Raw genomic sequence first — 26,888 nt, forward strand, 5'->3', positions numbered from 1 at the left:
TAACAATAATAAATAATAATAACAATATCTGTAATAAGAATAAATAATATAATACATATCACACATCTTACATCATACATCAAATATAACATACTAAATACCATATACTCTATAATGTATAATGTATAATATAGACTGTAATATTATAGAATACAGAATATAATCAATATAATCTGCAATATAATATAATGTAGCATAACATAAAACATAAAACATATAGCATATAATGTAGAATGGATTATGTATAATCTAGTATGATAGACTATATATAATATCATATAATTAATATAATCTGCAATATATTCTAATGTAATATAACATGTAATATATGGTAATAGTCTACAGCATGTAGCATAAAATATACAGTATATAGTATATATCTAATGTATACTATATAGTGTAGTATATATGAAATGATGTAGTATGATATAATATTATTTAATATAATATATAACATAATGTAATATAATGTGAATATGTATAATTATATAATCTATCATGATGTACGATATATGAGCTATACGCTACATACCATATAATCACATCCCAAAGACTACCACTAGCCCAAATAATGCCCCTTTTACCGCTGACTCGCACCCAAACCTGTGCAGGTGGGGGGGGGTGGTGGTGGTGGTGCAGGGCTGGAGACCCTTTATGGGGGTGCAAAGCCCCCCCCCCCCTCAAGTCAGGCAGGGGTCGACCCCCCTGGGCGACGCGCCCCCCCCGAAACCGAGCATCCCTGGAGGACGGGGAGCGTGGGAAGCGTTAGGGCGGTTCCCGTCCCCGCATGACGCTGACATCAGTCCCGGCATCCCAACCGCCCGCATCCCCACCGCATCTCCCGCCGCCATGGCGGCCAGCCCGGCCTACGGGGAGGAAAAGGGGGGCTCCTCCAGCCTGGGGGAGCCCGAATACGGCCACGACCCCGCCAGCGGCGGCATCTTCTCCTCCGACTACAAGAGGTAAGGACAACGGCGGGGAGGGACAGGGGACGATGGCCCAGCACGGCCGGGTGGCCGCCACCGCAGGCCTCGGCCGCTGTCCCCGGCCAGGGACGTGGTACCCCACTGGGGGCTGGCCACGGTCCCTGGGGTGGGGACGGGGATGAGGATGAGGATGGGGATGGGGACGGGGACGGGGACGGGGACGGGGGACGCGGTCACGCCGCCGCCACTCTGCAGGTTGCAAAGGCCGGGGAGGGTTTCGGGGAAAAATCGCGGGGTTTTGGAGGTGGTGTAGCGGGGGGGGGGGGGCGGGGGGGGATGCGTGGGGACCCCCACTGCACACCCCCGCACCCCTGGGCTGGGGGTACCCCGGGCACAGTGTCCCCGCCCCGGGCTCTGCTGGCTCCGGTGGCTCTCCGGTGGCGGCATCCCCCCCCCATCGAGGTCCCCAGCGTGGGGGGAGCTGAGAAATGTCACCCGTGTGGGGCAGGCTGCAGGGGGGGGGGCATTGGGGGGGGTCCCTGGAGCTGCAGGACTTTTGGGGTCCCTTTGTCCCCCCCAGCCCTGGCAGTGTGCCCCACTCTGGATGTGTCCCCCACCCTGACCTGCTGGCAGTGTCCTCAGTCTGGCAGTGTCGCCCCCCCCCTGCGACGGCATCCCCCCGTTCAGGCACTGTCCCCTATCCCTGGACCCCTCCCTAATGCTGCAGCAGTGTCCCCCTGTCTGGCAATGGCACCCCTCCTACCCCTTGCAGTGTCCCCCACTCCGGCAGTGTCCCCCACTCCGGCAGTGTCCCCCCTCCCCGACCCCCTGGCAGTGTCCCCCACTCTGGCAGTGTCCCCCCCCCCCGATCCCCTGGCAGTGTCCCCCACTCTGGCAGTGTCCCCCACTCCGGCAGTGTCCCCCCTCCCTGATCCCCTGGCAGTGTCCCCCACTCTGGCAGTGTCCCCCCCCCCCGATCCCCTGGCAGTGTCCCCCACTCCGGCAGTGTCCCCCCCCCCGATCCCCTGGCAGTGTCCCCCACTCCGGCAGTGTCCCCCCTCCCCGATCCCCTGGCAGTGTCCCCCACTCCGGCAGTGTCCCCCCTCCCTGATCCCCTGGCAGTGTCCCCCACTCTGGCAGTGTCCCCCCCCCCGATCCCCTGGCAGTGTCCCCCACTCCGGCAGTGTCCCCCCCCCGATCCCCTGGCAGTGTCCCCCACTCTGGCAGTGTCCCCCCTCCCTGACCCCCTGGCAGTGTCCCCCACTCTGGCAGTGTGTCCCCCCCCCCGATCCCCTGGCAGTGTCCCCCACTCTGGCGGTGTACACCCAGCCCTGTGCCACTGGCCGTGTGCCCCAGTCTGGATGTGTCTCCCCAGTCCTGACCCCCTGGCAGTGTCCCCCACTCCGGCAGTGTGTCCCCCCCTCCCTGATGCCCTGGCAGCGTACCCCTTTCTGGCACCATCACACTTCCTACCCCTGGCTGTGTCCCCCAGTATGACAGTGTCCCCCCCCAACCCTGATCCATTGGCAGTGTCCCCCAGTCTGGCTGTGTGTCCCCCACCCATTGCCGCCTGACAGTGTCCCCCAATCTGGCAGTGACACCCCAGTCCTGACCCTGCCGCTGGCAGTGTCCCCGAGGCTGGATGTTTCCCCTCATCCCTGTCCTGCTGGCAGTGTCCCCCCATCTGGCAGTGTCCCCCCTCCCGAGCCCCTGACACTGTTCCCCAGTTTGGCTGGGTCCCCCCACCTCTGACCCCCTAGCAATGTCCTCCAGTCTGGCAGCGTCCTTCAGCCTGGCAGTGTTCCCCTGTCCCCCAGTCTGGCAGTGTCCCCTGACCCTGACCCCCTCCGGCAGTGTCCCCCCGCCCTGCCCCACTGGCACTGTCCCCCCCGTCTGGCAGTGTCCCTCAGCCCTGACCACCCTGGCAGTGTCCCCCAGTCTGGCCAGGTACCCCGTCCCTGAACCCCTGACAGCGTCCCCACCACCTGCGTGCTGCCCTTCACCAAAGCCTGTCCCCTTGTGGCCACAACAGATCTCTCACCGTCCCCATGAGCCACGCGTGGCACGTGGGGCAAGAGAAATGCCCCCCAAGGGCCACCCCACCACCCAGGTGGGACACCCACAGGTGTCCCATCCCGCCACCCCACCACGAGGTGGGTGTCCCACCATGCCATGGGGTCCCCGGCCAGGATTGAGCCACTCAAAGCACTCAGGGAAGGAGGTCCCCGTAATGTCCCCAAGCCCCAGCTGCAGGACGGGTGTCACTTGGGACGCGACACCCTGGTGTGGCCTCGTCCACTGGGAAGGGCGTCACGATCGTGGCTGCAACCCAACCCCAACCCCAGCATCAGGTTCCAGCCGGCCGTGCCGGGAGGAGGAGCAGGGCCACAGCCCTGCCGCTGTCCTCAGGGCCACCACCTCCGGCCAAAGCCATGCTGTCCCTGCCACCAGTGCAGAAGCTGCTGCAGCAGCTACCAGCGGGGCCGGCCGGCCGGCCGAAAATATCGGTGGGTGGTGACGCGGCCGAGGAGGTGACGAGCCCGGTGCTGGCCACCGAGGCTGGACAACCTGCCTGCTACAGCGCCCTGCGAGCTGAGGAGCTGCGGCCGCTTGCTGGCCCCGAGCCCGCGGTAGCCACCGGCACTGGGCCACCACCGCGGTAAGATCCCTCCAAGGAGCCCCCCCGAGACCCTCTGGTGACAGTGGCTCTGGCCGAGCATCGTCCCATGGGTGCCAACCCCGCTGCTGTGGGTGGAGGCAGCCTTGCAGGTCCCCCCGGTTTGGTGGGGACAGATGTCCCTTAGAAAAGCGGACAGTGGTGACAACCAGCCTTATAAAAGGCTGGTGGCATTTTCCCAGCCCAGGGAGGGGACCGGGGAAGGGCTCTGCATCGGGACACGCTGGCATATCCATGCCACCGTGCCCATGAGGGGACAAGGGACACGCAGCCAAGCTGGGCTGGTGGCCGGGATGGAGCCGGTGATGGGTGCCTGCTCCCTAGGAAGGGATTTGGGGACATCCTAAGGTGACAACCGCGGCTGGGCTGGGACGAGGTCCTCGTCCCAGTGCCCAGGATGGGGACAGAGCTGGGTACCAGCACTGCACCGGTCCCTCCGGCTCCTCTTTCACCTAGCTGTAACCCAACTCCTATCCCCATAAATATTGCATGGCGAAGGGCTGGGTTGCCAACTTGATGGCAGGCAGGGAGCAAAAAAAAAAAGAAGACTAAAAATGGTTAAAAATGGCTGAAAATGGAAACTGGGATTTCCCCCCCCATTGTGGTGCAGGCATGATGACCTCAAGGAGATGCTTGATAGCAACAAGGATTCGCTGAAGCTGGAGGCCATGAAGAGGATCGTTGCGGTGGGTGTTGTTGTCACCAGCGGGGACCACTGCTGGTGCCAAGCCATGCTGTGCTGAGCCGTGCCGTGCTGTGCCGTGCCGTGCCGTGCCGTGCCAGCTGCCCCGTGTCATGCCGCTCCTTTACCCCTTAGATGATCGCCCGGGGTAAAAACGCCTCCGACCTCTTCCCAGCCGTGGTGAAGAACGTCGCTTGCAAGAACATCGAGGTGAGGAAGGTCTTGGGTGGCCCTGGTGGCATCCATGGGTGTCCCCAGGGTCTGGCACCTCCCCTGCAGGAGGGTTTTGGGGGGCTCTGAGGTGGCACCACCACCTTCACCCCGCAGGTGAAGAAGCTGGTATATGTCTACTTGGTGCGCTACGCAGAGGAGCAGCAGGATCTGGCCCTGCTCTCCATTTCCACCTTCCAGCGAGGACTCAAGGTGGGCTTGTCTGGGGACCTGGGAGAGGTCTGGGGGGACAGCAAGCACCCCACAGCTGCACTGCAGCCCCCACATATTCCCACAGGACCCCAACCAGCTGATCCGTGCCAGTGCCCTGCGAGTCCTCTCCAGCATCCGCGTGCCCATCATCGTGCCCATCATGATGTTGGCCATCAAGGAGGCCGCCTCGGACATGTCTCCGTACGTGCGCAAGACAGCTGCCCATGCCATTCCCAAGCTGTACAGGTAACTGGGGGTCGGCTACTAATTTTGGAGGTACCAATAAGGGTCCAGTGCTAGAGTCTCAGCTGCTTGGTGCAGGTAAGGATAGGCAGGGATGGGGAGGAATTTGGTCCGGCCGCACCCGCCCTGCTCTTCCCTCGCAGCCTCGACTCGGACCAGAAGGACCAGCTCATCGAAGTGATTGAGAAGCTGCTGGCGGACAAGACCACGGTGAGCGGACGCTGTGTCTCCCCTGCCCCTAAATCTGGGGATGTCACCATTCCCACTGACCCAGTGTCCTTGTGGGAATGCAGATGTCCCCACTAAATTAGTGTCCTTGTGGGGACGCAGCCATCCATGTAGAGCTGGCATCCTTGCAGTGATACTGCTGTCCCCACCGAGCCAGCATCTTCATGGAGATGCTACCATCCCCATTGGTATGGCGTCCTTGTAGCAATGCAGCCATCCCCGCAGGGCTGGCATCCTCATGGGGATGCCATCGTCCCCACTGATCCAACATCCCCACAGGGATGCAGCCAGGCCCAGAGCCAACATCTTTGTGGGGATGCCACTGTCTCCACGAAGCCAGCATCTTCGTAGGAATGCCACCATCCTCAGTGATCCAGCATCCTCACAGGGATGCAGACATCTCCACCAAATTAGCATGGGAATGCAGTCTTCCCTGCAGAACTGGTGTCCTTGTGGGGATGCCGCTGTCCCCAGTGGGCCAACATCCTCGTGGAGATCCCACCATCTCCGCTGAGCCGGCATCCCCACGAGGAAGCCACCATCCCCACCAAACCAGCATCCTCACAAGGATGCCACTGTCCCCGCTGAGCTGGCATCCTCATAGGGATACAGCCATCCCTGCCAACCAAGCTTCCTCACGTGGATGCCACTGTGCCCACTGATCGAGCATCCTCGCAGGGATGCAGCCATCCCTACTGAGCCAGCATCCTCATGGGGATGCCACCATCCTCACCAAAATGGCATCCTCACGGAGATGCCACCATCCCCATCAAAACAGCATTCTCCCGGGGATGCCACCATCCCTACCAAACCAGCATCCTCATGGGGATGCCACCAACCCCATCAAGCCAGCATCATCATGAAGATGCCACCACCCCCATGAGTCACCCTGGGCTTTCCCTCCCCAGCTGGTGGCCGGCAGCGTGGTGATGGCATTTGAGGAGGTCTGCCCAGAGCGCATCGACCTCATCCACAAGAACTACCGCAAGCTCTGCAACCTGCTCATCGATGTGGAGGAGTGGGGGCAGGTGGTCATCATCAACATGCTGACCCGCTATGCGCGCACCCAGTTCCTCAGCCCCAACCAGAATGTGAGTGCGGGACCCCCAGGGTGCCCTGGAAGCCCCCAGGGAGGTGGGGTGAAAGGAGGGTGCTGTTGCGGGGGTGGTGGTGCAAGGCGTCCCACCTACCAGCAGGAGTCCTTGCTGGAGGAAAGTGCCGAGAAGGCCTTCTACGGCTCTGAGGAGGAGGATGCCAAGGATGCCAAGGCAGAGGTGGCCTCGTTGGCCAAGCGCAAGCCCTACGTCATGGACCCCGACCACCGCCTGCTCCTGCGCAACACCAAGCCCCTGCTGCAGAGCCGCAATGCTGCGGTGAGCCCCCCACTCCAGCCTTCTCCATTCCCCAAGGCCACCAGTGGTGTCCATCAGTCTGGCCTCATGATGTCCCCACCGGCCAAGGAGCCACCGGGCTTCTTGAGGGACACCTAGAGATGGGCATCCCCAGGGTCAGGCTTCCTCCAGGTGCTGCTGGGTGGGACTCTGGGGGACACAGCCATCCCTCGGGGTGTCCCTGTGCCCACTGGGTGACACTCAGGTGTGTCCCCGCAGGTGGTGATGGCCGTGGCACAGCTCTACTTCCACCTGGCACCCAAGGCGGAGGTTGGTGTCATTGCCAAGGCGCTGGTGCGGCTCCTGCGGAGTCACAGGTCTGTGGCACCCAGGTCGCGGTGGTCCTTACCCTGCCACTCCAGTTGGCGGGACCCATGGGGAGCCCCAAGACCCTGGGAGAGATCCCCAAAAAGCCCATCCCTGCAGGGACGTCAGGTTTGGGCAAACTGCCAAAAAAGAGGGCTTTTTTTGGCCCAGCCCAGTCCAGGCATGGGGTGGCAGCATCGTGGTGGCACCAGCCTGGTGGTGGGTCCTGCCCCCTCTTCACAGGGACTTGCTGGGGGGGGGGGGGGTCCAGCCCTGCCCTGGTGATAGTGGTCCCCTCCTTGTTCCCACAGCGAGGTGCAGTATGTCGTGCTGCAGAACGTGGCCACCATGTCCATCAAACGGCGGGTGAGTCTCAGCCTTGGTGTGGGAGGATTTGTTGACTCTGGAGTGGAATGAGGGCTAGCCAGAAAGGTCACCAGGGCCAGCTGCCCGTGGGTGGTCTCAGCGAGGAGGGGGTAGGGATGGCACTAACACCGCTGGCTCTGCATGCAGGGGATGTTTGAGCCCTACCTGAAGAGCTTCTACATCCGCTCCACGGACCCCACGCAGATCAAGATCCTCAAGGTGAGCTGGAAACACCCAACAGAACCCATCACTGGCAGTTTTGGGGCTCCATGGAGCCCTTCCATGTGGGGCAGCTGTCCTCCATGTCCTGGGGACGAGAGGACAGCAAGGACCCGGTGTCCTGGCACCATGCCCCCATGCTGCCCATCTCTTCTTTCCCACAGCTGGAGGTCCTCACCAACCTGGCCAATGAGACCAACATCTCCACCATCCTGCGGGAGTTCCAGGTATGCCATGGCCATACTGAGGCCACCAGGGTACCACCCTGGCATGGCTCTGGGTGCAAAAACACCACCATGGAGGGGACCCCCACCAGGAGGAGTGGGCTGAGGCCATGCCAACCCAATGGGTGGCTCCAAAGAGCCCCAACATGTAACCACCACATGGGGGGATGCCCAGCACTGGCATGTGGATGACTTGTCATGTGTGTGTCCCCATACCTGCACAGACCTACATCCGCAGCATGGACAAGGACTTCGTGGCGGCCACCATCCAAGCCATCGGGCGCTGTGCCACCAACATCGGGAAGGTGCGGGACACCTGCCTCAACGGCCTGGTCCAGCTCCTCTCCAACCGGGACGGTGAGTGCACATGGTGGGAGTGAAACTGGAGCTCCATCACTCTTGGGGCAGGACCTTGCTGAGGCTGGGTCTCTGCCCACAGAGCTGGTGGTGGCCGAATCCGTGGTGGTCATCAAAAAGCTGCTGCAGATGCAGCCGGCCCAGCACAGCGAGATCATCAAGCACATGGCCAAGCTCACCGACAACATCCAGGTGGGTCGGGGCGTTGCATGGCCCGCAGGACCAGGAGAGTGGCAGCGGTGCCACGTGCCCGGGGGCTTTTTGCAGGTGCCGATGGCACGGGCCAGCATCTTGTGGCTTATCGGCGAGTACTGCGAGCACGTGCCCAAGATCGCGCCTGACGTGCTGCGCAAGATGGCCAAGTCCTTCACCAACGAGGAGGACATCGTCAAGTTGCAGGTCATCAATCTGGCGGCTAAGCTCTACCTGACCAACTCCAAGCAGGTAGCAGGGACGTGGCCCAACGGCGTGCCTCAGTTTCCCCACCAGGGAGGGAGAGGCTGGCCCTGAGCATGTCCTTTGGCACAGAGCAAGCTGCTGACCCAATATGTCCTCAACTTGGCCAAGTATGACCAGAATTACGACATCCGCGACCGGGCTCGCTTCATCCGCCAGCTCATCGTGCCCACCGAGAAGAGCGGGGCCCTCAACAAGTATGCCAAGAAGCTCTTCCTGGCCCAAAAACCTGCTCCCATCTTGGAGTCGTCCTTCAAAGGTACCCACCCCTGGTCACAGGGCATGGGGACACAGGGCAAGCTGTCACCACGGTGCTGCATGGCTGTCCCCGAGCTGCTGCCACCTCTCACCCTGCTGTAGATCGGGACCATTTCCAGCTGGGCTCCCTGTCCCACCTGCTCAACGCCAAGGCTGTGGGCTACCAGGAGCTGCCTGACTGGCCGGACGAGGCCCCCGACCCCTCCGTGAGGAACGTGGAGGTGCGTGGAGCGCCCCAGGGTGCTGGGGTGCATGGGGGGGGCCCAAGGTGGGGGCATCATCTTGAGGTCTTGGGAGAGCCCCAGAAGGCACCCAAGTGCTGCTCAGCTGCCCCATGCCTCCTCCCTGGTGTCCACACACCTGCCTGGGGACAGGAGGGGAGCAAGGGCTGCTGTTTGGGCCCCCCCACCCATGGGCGATGGCTCTGCTCCATCAACCTTGTGCCAGCAGGTTCCTGAGTGGACCAAGTGCACCAGCCGGGAGAAGAGGAAGGAGAAGGTGGAGAAACCTTTCTACTCCGACTCAGAAGGCGAGTCGGGGCCCACGGAGTCAGCAGACAGCGGTGAGGACCCGGTGGCACGGCAGGGCATGGGGCAGGGGCCGCTGCGGTGGGGCATTGGGCAGGGGTCACTGCGGCAGGGACATCAGGCAGGTGCCACCACGGTGGGACCTGAGGCAGGGGACATGCAGTCAGTGGGGACATGCCATCACAGTAGCAACGTGGCGGGGGGATGCGGGGACGCAGTGGAGGGAACCAGGGATGTGGTGGGCGTTGTGGGGACGCAGCGGGATGCAGTGGGAGGATGGGGGGATGCGGTGGGACGCAGCAGGGAGCTGTGGGGAGGTGGAGGGGACGCAGCAGTAGGGCTGAGCCGTGCCCCCCGCAGAGCCCGAGTCTGTCAGCGAGGAGAGCGGCAGCAGCAGCAGCTCCGGCAGCTCCAGCTCCAGCAGCGAGGAGGAGGAGGAGGAGGAGGAAGAGGAGGAGGAAGGCAGCGGGGAGCAGTCGGAGGACAAGGAGGAGGAGGGGGAGAAGAGGCCCAAGAAGGAGAAGGAAGGCTCCCGCAAGGCAGCCGCGGGGAGTGTGGGCAGGTACCCCCTGGGAAGGCGGGGTGCCCCCAGCCAAACCCCCACCCCGGTCCCCCCTGAGCCGGACTTTCCCTACAGCCCCAGCGAGGGAGAGGAGGAGGAGGGGGCAAAGAAGGCCAAGAAGAAGAAGGCACCGCAGGGGAGGAAGGGCCGTGCTGAGACCTCATCAGAGGAGGCCAGCGGCTCCGAGAGCAGCTCCTCGGGCTCCGACTCTGGCTCCGAGGCGGAGGCCAAGCGGAGGAAGGCGGTGAGGGCCAGGCTGGGCTGGGCGGCAGCGCGGGGACCCCCAGACCCTCCATTCACACCACAGCCCCCCATCTCTCTGCCCCCTTGCAGCCCCCCAGCAGCAGCAGCAGGGCTGGCCCCAAGGAGATCTCCCTGCTCGACCTGGATGACTGTGAGTGGCTGCCCAGGGCGTGTGGGACGGCCATCGTGGTGGTGCTGGGGAAACTGAGGCACGGGCACCCGCCCCGGTGGGGTCAGGGCCCCGCGGGTCCTTTGGGAGCTGCCGAGTTGGGACGGGGACCGGTGGGGTGAGTGGTCCTTGTCCCCAGAGGTTGGCTGTGGGACAGGCGGCTGTGCTAGCGGGGCTGTCCCTGTTGGGGCTGTGCCCGTGGGATTGTCCCCATGGGGCTATGCCACCAGGGCTGTCCCCATGGGGCTATGCCACTGGGGTTGTCCCCGTGGGGCTGTGGCTCATCAGAGCTCTGTTAACCCTTTCTTCCCCCCCACGCCTCCACACCCTGCAGTCACCCCCCCTCCTCCCCAGCCCGTCCCCTCCAGCAGCATCGTCTCCACCAGCCTGGTGACCGACCTGGAGGGCCTCACGCTCACAGACACCTCCCTGGCACCCGCCGTAAGTGTCCCCAGTGCCCTTCCTGGGGCGTTCTCAGGACCTCTGCCACCCAAGGAGGCCACAGGGAGGGTCTCGGCAGCCCACGCCAGTCCCTCGGTCCCTTGCAGCTGCTGAGCCCGGCATTCGGCACGGTGAGGACCTACGAGCTGCTGCACCGCATGGCAGGCGAGGGGCTCTCAGTCGAGTACTGCTTCAGCCGCCGGCCCTTCCCGGGGGACCCCCACATGGTGGCCGTCCAGATCCAGATCTCCAACAACACCGACGCTGAGGTGAAGAGCCTACGGGTCAGTGAGCCCAAGCCGCTCTCCGGCATGCGGATCCAGGAGTTCCCCGAGATCGGTACGGCACGGCACCGCACCGCACAGCCGCAACGCTGCCTGGGGGGGGACAGGGACAGGGGTTGGCTGGTGAAGGGGACGTGGGACATGGTGGCAGCCTTGTGGTTTCAGAGCGCCTGGCGCCCGGGGACATGGCCAGTGTGGTGATGGGCATCGACTTCTGCGACTCCACCCAGGCGGCCAACTTCCAGCTGTGGTGAGCGCCCGGCGCCGGGCAGGACAGGACGGGTGTCCCAGGGGATGGGGACAGCACGGGGTGCTCCAGAGATAGGGGACAGCAGAGCAGGACACAGGTGCTCCAGGGGATGGGGAAAGTGGGATGTGCACTGACATTTCTCCAGGGGACTTGGGGCAGCAGGGGACAGGGGACAGCAGGACAGGGTATGGGGTGCTCCAGGGCACTGGGGACAGCTAGACAGGCAGCAACATCCTTCCAGGGGATGGAGGATGGCAGGAGAGGCCATGGGGTGCCCCAGGGCACAGTGGGGCTGGGTCCCTGCAGGGGATGGGGGACAGCAGAACGGGCAGCAGGGTCCTTCCAGGGGAGTGGGGACACTGGGATGGGCATGGGGTTGTCGGGGGACAGCAGGAATGGCACTGGGCTCCCTGCAGGGGACAAGGAGGCGGCAGCAGCCCCAGGTCCAGCCTGACGGGTTCCCCCTATTCCCGAGGTCTTTTGTGCCTCAGTTTCCCTCCAGCCACCCCCTGCCCAAGGCAGGGACAGGAAGCCGGACACTGGATGGGGGGAAACATTTTGAGCATGTGCCCCCCCTCACCTGCCTGTCTCCCCAGCACCCACACGCGCCACTTCTACGTCTCCATCCAGCCACCCGTGGGGGAGCTCATGGCCCCCGTCTTCATGAGCGAGAACGAGTTCAAGAAGGAGCAGGGTGAGTGGGGGACAGGGGCAGGGACAGGGCAGTGCATGGGCACCCACCGCCCCAGCACCGACGCTCACCCCCCATTTTGTCCCCTCTGCCGCCCTTGCCGTGGCCCTAGAGCACCTCGCGCGGCCGGGCGAGGGTAAGTGGCCGCTCGGCAGGCCCCTAGACTAGCTCTGTTCCCCTCATCCCCCTCCTGCACCCCGCAGCCTGCGGGTTGGGGTGACCACCCTGGTGCCGGGGTGGCCCCGCCGGGTCCCCGTGCAGTATGGAGGGCTCGTGCCAGCCCTGGAGGTCCCAGCAGTGTGTCCGGTGAGTGATGGGGACACCCTGGCCCCATGTCCCCATGCTTGTGGAGCAGCAGCATCCCCGCCCTGGCCCTCCAGATGGGGGTCTGCGCTGAGCAGCGGGTGCTCAGTGCCCTGCAGCACCCGGCCCCATCGCTGCCGGTGACCTGAGGAGCCCGTCCCCAGGGATGTGGCTGCTGCCACCAGGCAGGCACACGGGGATGAGCCCAGGAAGGGTTGTGGAAGAAGGATTTTCCCGAATACATCTCTGCCGGGCTGGAGAGGAGCAAGCAGGGCAGCCAGTTCAGGATGTCGTGGGGGATCCGGATGCAGGCAGCTGGCAGCTGGAGGGGCTTGGTTTGGGGAGGGCAAAACGGGGCCCGGCAGGGACATGGCCACTGGGTGCGTGGCCGGAGGCAAGCAGGTGCCTCTGCTGCCCGCTCCAGGGAAGCTGACAGGCATGAGCGAGATCACGGAGAAGCTGACGCTGTCCGAGAAATGCCGGAGCGACCACACCATCGTCCAGCAAGTGACATCGGCTGCCAATGTGGGCCGCGTGCCCTGCGGTGCCGACAACGAGTACAGGTAGTCGGACCCCCACACCAAGACCAGACAGGCACTGTCACCCCTCCCGTCTCACCTGAATCACAGCGGGGACACTCAGGGCTTCCTTTAGGACAAGGAGCCCACATGAACCCACACGTGACAGTGACCGCGGGCGGCAAACACCTCGCCAGTCCCCACTGGAGCATCCTGGGGGATGGGAAGCTGACAAGGGGACAGCTCTCCCTGAAACCCTGTGTTTGCCCGCGGGCAGGTTCGCAGCCAAGACGGTGACAAGCGGGAGCCTGGTGCTCATCACCCTGGAGCGACGGGAGGGCGCCATGGCCCAGCTGACTGTCAACAGCGAGAAGATGGTTATCGGCACCATGCTGGTGAAGGACATCGTCCAGGCACTGGCGCAGTGATGGCCGGGCCCCGCCGCACCCACAGCCCTGCCCTCCCATCCCCCTCTGCCCCACACTGCTACCCACAATGCTCCCTGCCCCTATTTCTGCCGGGTTATTCCCTGCACCGATGCCCAGAGGGGTGGAAGGCAACGATCCCCAGGCCGTCTTCGCCGCAGGGAGGAAGGAGCGGGATGGGGCGGATGGGACGCAGGGCGACGTCCCACTCAGAGGGGCGGCGGCGGCTCCAGCCCCCACGGGAGCACAGCGTGCCTCCAGCCCCCAGCCCCTCGCCTCTGTCTCCCAGTGTAACCCCTGTTTATTATGGCCAGGATCTCCCAATAAAGCTCTTCTTGAACCTGCTCCCTTCCCCTCTTCTGCTCTGTGGGCACAGCCCCAAATGCCCCCACGCCGGGCTCTACCAGCCTCCCCAGGGCAGCCACAGGGGACATCAGGGGACCAGCCATCCCTTAGGCAACTGGGGGTGGCACTGATTGAATTGGGTGGCTGCTGGCTCTTGGAGAAAACCCGGCACTGACACACAGGTTCAGGGTAAAACCCCTGAGGCTTGGTGGAGGGTGGGAGGCGTTTGGTCCTGACCAAAGATCCGAGGAGTCCTGGGAGGCTTCCAGCTATTTATTCAAAGCAGAATTGCTCGTGCTTTGACTGCAAAAATACCTGCTACGTCAGGACTGGGTCTATTCTGCAGTGTCACTGGAGGGATTCCTGGGGCCAGCTCTGGGAGGCTTTTCATCTCCAAACTGGAAAAAAAAAAAAAAAAAAGGAAATCTGACTCTTTATCAAGATCTCTCCTCCCAGCACGGGTTGGGTGGGATTTAAGAGAGCCCTGGCTCTCCCTTTCCAAAGCTGCAGCCCAGTGGGGAGCCAGGCCTAGCACTGGAAGGAGAGGATGAGCAAAGGACGCGCAGGAAGGTCTAGGCCTCAAATCGCCTCAACTCCAACCCCTTCTGCTGCTGCAAAAAGGGTGAGGGGCTTTCTGCTTTTTCCGGCACCTGTTTAGGAGATGGGATAAAATCACCTTTTATTCTTTTGATGGGTGAGGAAACGCTGGCCAGAGCAGCAGCACCACCAACCGCTGGGCGTCAAGCGCTTGTTCCCACAGGGAAAAATCCCATTTCCCCACCGGCCGAGGCCAGAGCCGGAGCGCTCAGCACTGCCTTGCGCCCATGGCGGGGCTGAAGCCGGGAGCCAGCAGCCCCACCACCCCCCCATTCCCCTTGGGGGGGCGGGGGGGCGAAGCTGTTTTAACCCCTTGGGTGTCCCATTCCTCTCACAGGGGGGCACAGCAAACACCACAACCACTGAGGCGGCCCCGCGGGGGGGGGGGGGGGGGGGGTTCAAGGCGCCGCCGGGCGTCGTGAGGAGACGGAGAGACGCCGCCTCAAGGCGGGAACCAGCGCGCGCCCACCACCCCGCGCGGGGCACGCCGGGATTGGGGAGGAGTAATGAGGCGGGGCGGTGGGGGGGGGGGGGTGGGCGGGCGCCGCGCGCATGCGCTTCGGCCCCTTCCCTCAGCGGCGCCCCCCACCCCCCCCCCCACCCGGTGTGGGATAAAAGCCGGCGGGGCCGGTAAGGTCACCCGCTGCCGTCGCTTTCCCTCCTTTACCGGACTCCGCCCGCAGCCCCTCCCCCCCTTCACCATGGCCTTCCCGCCGGTGAGGGTGGGGAAGAAGCGGGAGGGGCACGTGCCGGCGGGCCCGGCGCCTCACAGAGCCGAGGCGGGAGGGAGGGAGGGAGGGGAGCAGGCTGCGCGCGCGGCCCCTTTAAGGCCGCCCCCGTCACGTGGCTTCACACGTTGGCGGCGTGCGGCGGTAGGTGAGGGGGAGGGGGGGGAGGGGGGAGCGGCGCTGAGGTGATTTCCCGCCCTTTCTCCGTGCGTGGTGGTGGTGGTGGAGCAGCGGGGATGGAATCCCCCTTCCCTCAGCGGACTGGCCGAGCTTGGTCTCCGGGGCTTGGCCCCCGCTCGGCGCCCTCCATCCCCCGACGTCGGGCCCTACTGCTGAGTGAAGTCCTGAAGCCCGGCAGCTGCCGCCCCCCCCCGAGATTAGAAGGGGCTCCGAAGGAGCTTTGCCTCAGGGAACCCATCAACTCACCCGTTGCTGCCTTCAGGGATGAAGCTATTACTGGAGGAGACCCAGTGGTGGTCCTAGTCCAGTGAGCAAGCGGTGCCTGTGATTGCTCTCATCCCAGGTTATTGGGGAGGGGAGGGGAGGGCAAAGCTGAGCTGGAGATGCCGAGTTCTGGTTCGTGATGGTGGGGTGTGTTTTGGCTTGAGCGGGTACTCGTGGTCTTGCTTGGTAGCAAGTGGTAGTTCTGAGTGCTTCTAGACTGTTGTTCTGAGTGTACAAAATGAATGGAGCTGCTATTTTACTTGTAAACCAGGTGACTGTAAGCTCCATGTAGCAAGACGAGCTTTTGTTAGTGACCCAGTCCCTAACTGCACAGTATAGACAAAGGCAAGAGACAAGTCTTCTGAAAAACAAGTTCTTTTTTTTACCCTTCAGTATTCCCCAGCTAAAACCAATTAATGCTGCTTGTGGCTGCTTTCCTGATAGGCTAACTATGTGTGTTGGTGCTCCAGTGTAGGGGCTCCAGCTAGAGCTGTGCAGAGTGGGAGCTGTCTTTTGTGAGGAGTTTCAGGATCCTGTTGTTTTGCTGCAGTTTATCTTGACTGGAACAGTCTCCCTAAAGCAATTAAAACCTTACTCTGTTTTGATAGTGTGCTGAAACAGGCAGCTGTGATACTGCTTGTTTCCAAAGCTACGTGAGTGATAGCTTAATGTTTTATTTTTAAAAAATTACCAAAAATAGGAGTTTTGGCAAAATTGGTGGTGTTCTGAAGTCAGTGATCCCCTGTAAAATAATACTATCAAAATCTTCTAGTCTTGATTCCAGGCAGGTGTGTTCAAGACCCTCTCCATACCGTTAAAACCTGGGAGAGCTGCTTAAGCTCAGCCTTGCTGATGGTGAGAGAGCTGATGCAGCCTCGCCTAATGCTGTTTAGGATGAGTTGGGTGTATCAGCTTGTTGCTTTGTTAGTGGTGTTGCTCAGTAGGAACAGTTACACCAATATTATGCTTTGTATTGGTGTAGCCGACTTCAGCTTGGGAAGCAAAACATACTAGTAAAAAAGGACTTTTAGAGCTGTCTTTGATCAAGGTCTGGAGCCATCTTGGCTTGATTATGTTGAGGCTGACACCATTTTAACAGCATGTTAAATTTTGTCTCAGGATTCAAGGCCCTCTTGGCTGTAGCTACAGTGCTGTGAACCCCTTCAAGCATTGGTACGGCACTGCCCCAGTGGGATTTCTGTGGAAGATGTAAAAAGCAAAGGCTGAATTGCAGCTGAGGTGGATGAGACTTGTCTGTTCCAGAGTGTCCCCAGGAGCTAATGCACATCTTGGCCATACTGGCAGCTGAGCTGTGTTTAATGACTTCCCTAAGGATTAGGATATCCTAATCCTGTGCCAGTGCTGTTGTGATGCTGCAGGTTCTGCCTGGCCCTGGGATTTCATTATTTGTAGGTTTCCTAGAGGCGTGTTTACCTTGGGGCTGTGGTGGTGCCCTCGTTTCCACTTACCTTGGACATCTTTGGTGGCTTTTGCTGCACAAGTGTACGTTGTTCCGCTGACTGAGCTGCTGCAGGTTGTGCATGTGTCTCTGGAGTGGGACCTCCTGCAGATAAACTGCAGGCTCCAGCCATGGGATTTGCTTGGAGCTGATGGGGTGGGAACTCCAGAGACCTGACAGCTGCTGTGCTTTGGCTGCCAGCCTCTCGATGCAGATCCACCAAACAAGAGCTCTCTACCATGGTGGAAAGGCTCGTCGGTTGTCTCTCTGTTACTCTGAGGGAGTGGAAACTCCTCCTCACTATTCCAAATCAAGCCTGTCACTCCTTTTCTCACTCTTGTGTGTTTTGTTTGGAGTGCTAGAGGTGTTGGGAGCCTGACAGTGCCCTCCTTGAGACCTTGGAGAGTCCTGGGGATTCATCTTCGTGCTTGGATGTGCCTTCTTGGCTAAGGGTTTAGCTGAGCCAGGATAGGATGGACCGTACTCCTGTCTGAGATTCACCTTGCTGTGTCTTTGACTGTGATGCTTTTTGGGTCTGTGTTCCAGATCTACCACAATGATTTAACCTGAAGCCTCTAAATTGTTTGCTCTGTGGCACTGTGTGCCTACTGTAGGGAACTGAATTGCCTTTCTCATTTGCTTCTGGTCTAGGAACATCCCTAGAAACTCTTAGCTCTTAAACAGAGACTGGGTGTCTTACCAGGTGTCAGGAAGCAGTGTTTGATTCTTGATGACTTTAAGTGACCTGTCAGCTGGATCATGTTTCTGTAATGACTTGTTCATCCAGCAGCTGCACCAATAAAACAGTGTCCCCTCCTCTGGATTGGGATTGTGTGCTGAAGCAGGCAGGACTGGCTGAGAATGGCTGTTGTTGGGTCACTGGTTACACCCTGGTGTTTCACACAACATGCCAGGGCCTGTGGTGGAAGGAGGACCCACCAGTCCTCCTGGACTGGTGCCTCAGTGAAAGCAGAGTGGATCACCAGCTCTGAGTGTGGGCTGTAGCTGTAGTTGCTGCTGCATGGAGGACTTCCAGAGAAGCCTGAACAGGCAGCATGTGTTTAACTATTGCAAAATCCTTCAAGATGGAGCACTGACAGAGAATCCTAGCTGGGCTCAAGAGTGTTGCTTTGCTTGTCTTGGCTTAGGGATGTGAGGGTATAGCAGGTTCTGGAGGATGTGGCCTCAGGTGTGATATTTTCCTGTGCTTTGGTATTAACTCTATTGAGACTGAAGGATATGGGTGTATTCTCCAGCTACATTACATGTTTGCAAACGCTTTCCAGCAGACTATCTAGGCTGCTGAATGGTTTGGGCCCTGTGTGCTTTGAAGACCTGCAAAGCTCTTCTCAAAGGAGTATCTCTGAGGGGTCCAGGGAGGAGGGTGAGCTTTAGCAGGGGAAGGTATAGAGATGTGAGTCACTTCTTACAGGGGGCTGGATGCCTGCCCCTGTGTCCAGATTGCTTGCAAGTATCTCTAGGATATCCTTGACAGTCTTAAGGTTAAAAGCTCTGTAAGTGGAAGGAATTTTTTTGGAAATGCTTGGCCATAATCTTGCTGTTTTCTATTCTTATTTGTAGCAGGACGGGTGCTGCCAGTTGTGGGAAGGATCAAATGCTAAATAAGCAGGAATGGGTCAGACATTTGGTTTGCTGCTCAGGTTTATTTTTGTCTTGCTAGCACAAACTCCTAGGGAAAAGCTTTGCCTCTTGCTGTAAGTGGTTCTTTAGCAGTAACAAGAGTAGAGTATGGAGTTTCACACTTGTGCCAAAGCAGTCTGATATGGCACTTTGTTTTATTAAAGATGACTGGCAATACTTTCTTAAATTGAGCTTCTGTACTCCTTAGCTGCTTTTTATAAAGATGACTTAAAGCTTGCTTTGCCTGTTTCCTCTTGCCTGAAGCTCACTTTCAGCCCTACCTGTTTTATTATTGGCTTGTAAATGTTCCTGCATTGTGCCTGCAGAGTCCCAGGACCTTATCTGGGGGGTGGGCTGAGCCTTTCAGTAGACAAAGATTCCCTGACCCCAGTGCTGAATAGATCTTAATAGCCTTAAAGGGGCTGAAATCCTGAATCAATTGTTCAGGTCCTGCCTGGATGCATCGTGTAAATTGACAATTTGGTAGCATATTCCTGTTGCTTCCAGGACAGGGTTTCCTCTGCTTTTAGCTAAATGGCGGGGGGGGGGGGGGGGGGGGGGGGGCGCGAAGCTCTCATGTGTGGAGAAAACTGTCAGATCATATGTTGTGGCAGTAAAACTGCTCCAAATGACCGGGGCGGGGGGGGGGGGGGGGGGGGGCGGGGGGGTGGAATGCAAGTCCTGTACTTGGGCTGGGCTAAAGTTCCTGTGTCCATGTGAAATTCAGTTTAGACCTGCCTTCTGCCACAGGCTGCATACTGGAAAGATCAGCAAGGGATGTTTTGAAAGTAAAACTAGCTCGGTGCTTCAGGCTTGCTAGTGTGTGAAGCAGGAGGAGACATGGGGGAAGTCAGGCCCAAAACTCTTGCAGGAATGCATCCAAAAGGTAGATGTATTAAATGTCTCCTTGACAAGTACAAATGGCCCAATTTAGAGCTATAGGCTTCTGTGTGTCTTGGAGTAGCAGAGGCTTGTTTGCCATCTTCACTGCAATTCAGTTCTTTGAATTTGGCTCTAACTTGATTTGCTTAATGGCAAGGATTCTGCTCCAGAGGCCAAGACTGGTGAGGTTGTGCCTTCCTGCTCTTCTCTTTAATGTGGGTCTTAATTGATAGTGATACCGTTTGCTCAGCATGTTCAGGAGCAGAATTCTGCTGCAGTGACTTTTGGGTGGTGGGAAGACCTGCCCCTGGTCCAAAAATGCTGGTTAGAGATTAAGTTTAGTGGCTTCTAGATTGGCAGAGGCTTGAATGTTGTGCAGCTGCATCGAAACAAACCTGGATGTGAAAGTGGCTTGCAAGCAGAGCTGGGGAAAGCAGCTGCTCTTGCTGGTTCTCTGGACCAGCACCAGGAAGGAGGAAGGGTTTGATCTTTTTCGTGCAGAGGAAGCTTTACAAGAGCTCTGGCTTGTTTAGGATGGTCCCAAAACATGATGCTGGTAGATCAGTGTGGAGGGTTATGCTAAAGCAGAGCTTGTTTGGGGTAACCTCCCTTTGTGGTCAGGAGCTGCTACCTAAAGGGAAGATCAGGATTTGAATCTCTGTCCTTCCAAGGGATACCTCAGGATTTGGGGCTATGTTTGAGTAGCTGGGAAGCCATGGGTTTTTTTTTTGCAAGCCTGTTTTCTGAAGTGATTGCATGGCTGCTGACTTGGGCTGTTCCAAGATGTTGTTCCTAGCTCCCAAATATGTGTGGTAAAGTGAGCCTTGCTCTCTTCTGCTGTGTACAGGAGGAGCTACTGTGGTTTCTTGTGGTGGCTGCCTTGATCATGAGCATCCCCCTTGTTCTCCAGTGTCAGGAGGCTCATTCTGGGGAGAAGGCGCATGCCTGTGTTAATCAAATCTCTGCTTTAGTGTTGTGATGTGCTGGAGAAAAGCAGCAGAGAGCTTATGTTAGCAACCAAACTAGTTTGGGTGCTGTGGCTATTAGTCTAAAGTTCATCTGAGCTGTGGTGCACTGGTACCTGTTTGTGACTGGGGTGGTCCTGGTCTGGTGGGCTGTGCTGACAACTTGCTGACCCATTTGCTTAACTGGTTCTTTAATGCTAAGAATTGTATTTGAATGTTACTAAAACCTGGAGCTAAAGCTAATGTGAGTATTGGAGGCAATCCAGACTTTCTACAATGTGTTGAAAGCTGAGTGGTGAGTACTAGCCTGCTTGACACTAATACTTGTTCTTTTTTACCAGAAAGAAGATACTGGGAGGAGCATAAAAGACTGCTGGGATAGCGCAGATGCCCCTGCACTTTCCACTTGCAGCAATGCAGAGACATTCCGCCGAATAAATGCAATGTTGGACAACTCTTTGGATTTCAGTGGAGTCTGCACCACCCCTGTCACAAGAAGCAAATGTGACATCCTGCCAGGTGATGTGTTTGGCTGGGTTTGAGGTGATCTTGAGGATTTGGGGCTGGCAGGAGGAGGGCGTTGCTTTGTGGTACCTAGCAAACATGTGGTGGTGGTAATCTGTGGTGGTTGGTATGTGCTTATGATCAGAGATGCTTGGAGTTGGGGTTAATGCTGTTTTGGTATGGGGCGGGGGGGGGGTCTCATTTCTGTGCCTGAAATGGGTAATCCAAGTGTTCCCTGGCAGTGTGGAGGTGCCTGGGAAGGCTTGCTTATGCTCCCTGTGATGCTGTGGATCACTGTGTGGGCAGAACGTGAGCTCTCGCTGCCTGACCTGCCAACTTCTGGCGTAGATAGTTCCAGCAGACTCATTTAGTCTGTCTCTCCTGGAGGCAGGATTAATCTGTTTGGTTAGTATGGCTGATCTGCTGCATATATTAAAAATGCAAAAGAATTTTGGATAACTGTGTTTGCTGCAGGTCAGTTAATCATGTATTTAAGAGCACACCAAAGCAGTACATGTAGGTGAAGACTTTCTTGCGAAGCAAGCTTGGGATTGTGAAATCAGTGCTGCGAGTTCTTGCTTCCTACAGGCTGAGGGGAGTGGGCATATTCTGCTGTCTTGCACTTGATCTGCCTCAAAACAAAAGGCTCCTTGCCAGAGCAAAGATTGTTGGGTCCAGTAGTGTTTTTATGTAAGTGAAGGACGTGCTTTTGTCCCTTTACAGTAGGTAAGATCTGCCAGTAAATGTACCTGCCCAGTGCCTGATGTTCCTCTTGCCAGCACACTTCTATGCGATGGTACTTGTGCCAAGGATTTGAGCACTTGAAAGAGATTGCTGTTGCTCCTCTAGGCTTTGAATTATAGGGTCAATAAACACTTTGGCCGTTATTGTAAACAAACTGACCCTCTGGACTTGTCCCAAAACAAAGTGGGAAGTAAAGGGACAAACCTCACCAGCTGGTGACCTTGCAGGCTGCTATAGGCAGAGAAGCTTTCTCTGCAGTCACTTGGAGGCAGGGTTGTCCTGTGCTCGTGGATAATCTGATGAGTTTTAATCAAATGGGTGTTTAAAAAAAAAAAAGCTGCAAATGGGTGTCTGGGCATCCTGTGGGTCTGTTTGATGCTTGTGCAGTGCAACTTTGTTCTGGGCTAGGGAAATGACTGCTACCAGATGACTTCCAGGGCAGCTTAATCTCCTGGGTATTTGAAGGGCTTAGCACTGTGGACCAGGGGCTGATCTGGCCATGTGATCCTGTGCTGGCGCTGCAGAAATACCAGAGGAAGCGAATCGTTTGCTTCGAGGTTTGGATCTACAGCCAGCATTGCTTGAAACGTGCCTAGTAAAATGGTATTGGAGGATATGCTGGCTACTCCTGAGCAGTTGCGTAGTGAATATTAAGGAATTCAGGTCAGTGGTGTGGTTAGTGGTGCATTTTTAGAGATTCGCTGTTGTACTGAGCTGTTTAGACATTTTTTTTGTCCCTTGGCACAGTGGTAGTCAGTGTTATATCTGATCTTGATGCACTGGAAGCATAAGGGAGAAATAAACCTAAGTATTTTCCTTTATCTCCTTGCAATGAATTCATGAAAGAGTTGTTTCTGGCTGCCTTATTGAAATCTTAGCTATAGCCCTTCATATTCCGTTTATAATTTGGAATGGGAAGGTTTCCTAATTAAGTTCCAGCTTACTTGCCAAAGTTAACTTAGTTGATAAAGGAACTATCCCTGCCCACTAGAGCAGATTAGTCCTGTGAAGATGTGGGTTAGTTCTGATTTTAGGTCTGGGCTTAGAGTTAGCCCATCAATTTTAATTTGCAGTACTGTCTTCTAGACTTCTAAAGCTCTGAGGAACTGGAGTATTCACCTGGCAATGAAATGAACCTGCTTACTGACCTGCTGCATGTAAAACTCTGCTGGTCTGTCAATTACTGTGGTATTTCTTATGGATGTCTGGAGCAGAGGGTCTTGCCTGGTGTGGAGCTGCTGGCAGGTGGTGCCTTGATTGGAAACTGGGTGAAATTCCCTTCAGTGGTGTTAAACTGTGCTTGTGTTTCAGTCTATCATTGAGTAACTTTGATGGAAGGCCTCTTGCAGGACAAATACAATGGGACTTGCATGTAAAAAAGGGAGGCTTCCTCTAGCAAACATTATTTCTTGTGCAGGGCAACCAAAGTTGGGCTTTTTGGGACATCCTAAGCAGCTTTTCTTGTTCCTGACATAGCAGTTGAGGCCAGTCTTATGAGTGGGTGTTGGCTGCTGGCACAGCCACTTGTGCAGCTCGGGGACCAGTGGGGGAGCCCTGTTCAGCATTAGTTAACCTGACAGGAGGCTTTAGCTTGTATCAGATATCTTGTGCAGTGGCACAAATGCTTGTGATGGTGTGAGGGGAAGAGGCTTCCTCACTTCCCAAAGGATGCTGGGCACTGCTGAGCCAGGGCTAGAAAGTGGCTGCCTTGGGTGCCCTCGCTGTTTGGGCTGATGGAAACATGTGATCTCTTTCAGAAGGTGCCTCTGGGCTGTACAAGAGACTGATAATAGAGTACAACCTGAGCTACCCTGGCCAAGCCAGCAGTTATCAGCTGTAAATATGTGGATGAGTCAGCATTTGCCAGTGCATCGGCAGTTCAGAGCTATTAGTCTACTTGCAGTCCTAGCCTTGTTTTGTTGGTGTCGGAGTCAGGACCTCTCAGTAGGTAACAAGGGCCTAAATGCAGCACTTCTGCAAGCTTCCTTCTGTCTCTGGATCGGTAAAGTGCATGAGCTGCTTCCCTTGTTTAATGTGTTGCTAATGAACATCATCTTCATGAAAAAGTTGGCGCTGGACACAAGCAAGAACACAAATCCTAGGGCAGCTGTGATCTGTAAATGGGGAGGTGCTTCAGTGCTTGGACCCTGGCCTAGGTTGTGGCAGTCTCTTGCAGAAATTCATACCTGATGGCTGTAGGGCTGAGCAGCTGATTACTAAAAGGCAGAATATAATGCAGCTAACTGCCCTGTGTGCTGGGCAGATGGTTTAGAGCCTGAAGCAGGCTGTTGGAGCTGTTTGCCATGCCTTTGAGTGAACAAGATGAGGCTCTGCAGGATCAGTGTTGTGTCTTCAGTGAGCCTGGCTTCTGGGTAGGTGACCAAGGGAGCGGAGACTCTTGATCTCATGTGGTATCTTGTCACTGCTCCAAGTTAAATCACTTCTGAAGAATTCATGAGCCTCTGGTGCTTTCACTCAGTGCAGGAACAACTTGTGTATTGTAGTTAGGCTGTATTATCATGAAACTCATAGCTTGGGCAGTCTTAATGAGCCTGGAGATCCACCCTTAATGTAGTAGCTATCGTAGGTGAAAGGACTGTCTTTTTACAACTTAAACTTTTTTGGTGGGAGAGTCTGGGGAAGTGATTTTATTCCAGCAGGGGAAATACTTGTATTTTATTCGTGGTCCCTCAAGCTTTTCAGTTGTCTTCCTCAGGTCAAACTAAATTTATCTTGGATTGGACTTGTGTTTAAGAAGCCACATTCAGCATTAAGAGAATTACACGTGGTGGAGAAGGGATGGTAGAAGTTCGTGACCTTTCACTAATGCTATTGGGGAAACACGTGTGGAGACACCTTACTCAGTGTGATGAGGTGCACAGCAAGATGGTGCTGAGAAGAGATCAGTACAGTAGCAGTCTGAGCAATGTGAGAGAACAAGCTTATTCAGCAGTCCTGGATCTGACACAGTTGGAGGGTTATCCAGACCTGGGTGGAGCTGTGTGGCAGAAGGGGCTGCCACTGGAGACTTAGCTTGCCATGCCTAACGTTAAATCTGTGTAAAGATCAGTTTGCGGTTAATGATAATCCTTGGTGAACTTAGTTGCCTTGTCAAAATGATCCAAGTCGTCAGGCTCAGCCTGACCATTGCAGTGGTTCATGGGTGCTTGCTCTAGCAGTTCCCCAAGCACTAGGCTTAAGTTGCTAGCCCAAACCAAAGGGTACAGTGCAGCAGTGTGGTGAAAGCTGTAATTGTAGAACCTGTCTGGTAGCTTTTGGGACAGGATTGCATGGTGCTTCAAAACACCTGCCTTTCAGGCTGATTAGTCCTCTCTGAAGAAAAGCAAAACTTCCTCAGCAAGGTTGTGTGGTGCAGACATTAACCTTTAGTGGCTTTTAGTGTGGTGTTGGAGATGGGAGAGAATGTGGCCTTGATAGAGGCAGGAGTCAATGTCTCCCACCAGCTCAACTCTTGTCAGTGCTGCTGGAGTACAGCCTGACCTTGAGCAACTGCTTCACAGGGAATGTGGTTCTCTCCCAAATTTAAAGCTGATCTGAATGTTCATCACCTGTCTGAATAAGAATGTGAGCAAAGCCAGTTTCTTAAGGTAGCAGGTGGTTTGTTTACCAGGCTTTAAAGCTGGGCCTTGCTGAGTGGAAGGTGCTGTTACCAGATTTGGTTAAAAAAAACCCAAACAAACAAATCTAAATCAGCTTTTGAAATCATCATCCTGTTCTGTAGGACAACTTCCAGCTTAATAAAGTAGAACTGTGAGTAAAGCTCCCTCTTCAGCTTTGCAAGCCCATTTACTCACCTGGTGAAGCTGACAGCTTCAACTGAAGGCAACGCTGGCTTAAAACAAATGGGATTTAAAAGGATTGTATGTACCCCAAATGTCCCAGCAGCATTGATTTCCCTTTCATTAAGCTCTGCTCATCTAACTGAGACAAAGCAGCCATTATTTTGCTACAAATTGACAGTCCATTGTGTGAAGAAATGGGAGATGCTTAAATGACTTCCTGTGGATGGGAGTGGCTTAAGGTGCCAAGTTCAGTGTAAAGGCTGTTAGTTGTGGCCCATCATGTCCTAATGATTCTCAGTGGCTGCTTTATTTAAGGAAAACTGAAGGCCAAATGCAAGCCCGGACTAGGTGATGACTAAATTGGCTTCCTGTTTGCTCTCAACTGCAGTCAATTAATGACCTATCACTTGTTTAGCCACCCAAAAAGTCCTCTCTGGTACTATAATGTCAGTTCCTCTGTTCTTCACTGCTCTGCAGCCTTGAGGAAACATGCCAGACAGTGCTGGATGCAGCTTACCTGATGTGTGTGGTCTTGGATGAGGGGACAAAATGTTGCAAAATGCAGAGACCCAAAATTAGCACTGCTTGCCTGGAGTGCCTGGGGTTAACAGGGTGCCTGAGGCAGAGCAAGGCTGTTAGCAGGAGCTCAGCAGGAGCTGGCAGCTTAGAACAATTCTGTTTGCCCCAAAAATGCTGTATGCCAGGTAGACACATCCTGGATAGTGAAATTCAACACCGGTGCTCCAAAAGAGGTGCACGCCTACTGCCTTTGGTTTTGGCCTTTATTTCAAGTGTCACATTAACAGGTCTTTGCCTGCATGGGCACAGTGCTTTTCTATATTGGAAAGTAGTTCTAGTAAATGGGTTTCTTCATCAGATCTGCAAATGGAAGTAGATCACGGTGTTCTGCAGAGAGCAGGGACTTTGCCTAGAGCTGTTGCACTCTGCAGCAGTTGTGAATTGGATGGTGTTGCTGAAGATCCAGCAGGTTTCCTGACATACTGTGCGCTGTCGTTCAAGCTTTGTTGCTGTAATCCTGTGGCAGTCTCTCACTCTTACTCTTGCAAGAGGTAGGTAGAGGAGCAAGGCCAGTTGCGGTGCCCTCTTCCTTAGTTTCTTAAGTAGTTGCTTGCTAGCTGTTCAAATGTTTGTGGTTACTGGAATAAGGCAGACTCCTTCATCTGGCTGTGAAACAGGTCATGCAGCAGCAAATGTCTCTGCTTGTGGAATTTTTCAGATTACAGGGAAGATGCTTAGTTGTATATCAGGAAAACCTCTTGTAACTAGTAGGTTTATGCCTAACAAGAGCTTTCCTAAGCCCCTGATGATCCCCATGCACCTTAGGAATACAATTGGCTCATCCTCTAAAAGCTTTCACTTGAGATTTGTTTGTCTTGTGTGCAAAACATACTTGAGAAGATTAATTTTCAGGGATGCAATTCCTGGCCTTTAAAACTGGAGGTGTAGAGGTGTGAAAGGCAAAACAATGCTTCTGCTGTGAGCTGCCTTCCCATTTGTGATCCCAAGGCTGCAGAAATGCTGGCCTTGCCTCCTGCTTCTCTGGATTTGGTTTGGAAGTTCAGCCTTGGTCAGAGCTCTAGTCCACA

At 56.2% G+C, this 26,888-nt stretch overlaps 1 protein-coding gene across 3 annotated transcripts; it reads left to right on the plus strand.

Annotated features, from left to right (window-relative positions):
- The first annotated feature begins 846 nt into the window (after positions 1-846).
- On the plus strand, positions 847-13,507 carry AP3B2 (adaptor related protein complex 3 subunit beta 2). Of its 3 annotated transcripts, XM_075043997.1 has the most exons (27): positions 847-962; positions 4,214-4,289; positions 4,421-4,495; positions 4,613-4,708; positions 4,794-4,954; positions 5,095-5,161; positions 6,088-6,270; positions 6,376-6,552; positions 6,790-6,887; positions 7,188-7,242; positions 7,390-7,461; positions 7,626-7,688; positions 7,910-8,042; positions 8,125-8,234; positions 8,310-8,486; positions 8,571-8,757; positions 8,859-8,977; positions 9,207-9,318; positions 9,644-9,845; positions 9,921-10,089; positions 10,179-10,239; positions 10,592-10,698; positions 10,806-11,037; positions 11,148-11,232; positions 11,829-11,926; positions 12,651-12,789; positions 13,022-13,507. In XM_075043997.1, the coding sequence occupies exons 1-27, from the start codon at positions 850-852 to the stop codon at positions 13,170-13,172; spliced, it is 3,318 nt and encodes a 1,105-aa protein (XP_074900098.1). In that variant the 5' UTR covers positions 847-849; the 3' UTR covers positions 13,173-13,507. The 3 variants fall into 3 exon arrangements, 2 of the variants coding, with proteins under 2 accessions (XP_074900098.1, XP_074900099.1); XR_012652590.1 differs by lacking the exon at positions 13,022-13,507 and having other exon boundaries at positions 11,134-11,232; positions 12,651-12,720; XM_075043998.1 differs by lacking the exons at positions 847-962; positions 4,214-4,289; positions 4,421-4,495; ... (17 more) ...; positions 10,179-10,239; positions 10,592-10,698 and having other exon boundaries at positions 11,021-11,037; positions 11,134-11,232.
- Positions 13,508-26,888: the final 13,381 nt, after the last annotated feature.

The sequence above is a fragment of the Buteo buteo genome, chromosome 13 (assembly GCF_964188355.1).
Source record: "Buteo buteo chromosome 13, bButBut1.hap1.1, whole genome shotgun sequence".
Taxonomy (NCBI): Eukaryota; Metazoa; Chordata; class Aves; order Accipitriformes; family Accipitridae; genus Buteo; species Buteo buteo.

What these genes read in the sequence shown, in the direction of transcription:
- AP3B2 (XM_075043997.1), top strand. Translation starts at nt 850, where the DNA reads ATGGCGGCCAGCCCGGCCTACGGGGAGGAAAAGGGGGGCTCCTCCAGC. An exon ending in CACGGAGTCAGCAGACAGCG is followed by an intron (nt 9,319 to 9,643) that starts GTGAGGACCCGG and finishes TGCCCCCCGCAG; the next exon opens with AGCCCGAGTCTGTCAGCGAG. An exon ending in GGTGCCGACAACGAGTACAG is followed by an intron (nt 12,790 to 13,021) that starts GTAGTCGGACCC and finishes GCCCGCGGGCAG; the next exon opens with GTTCGCAGCCAAGACGGTGA.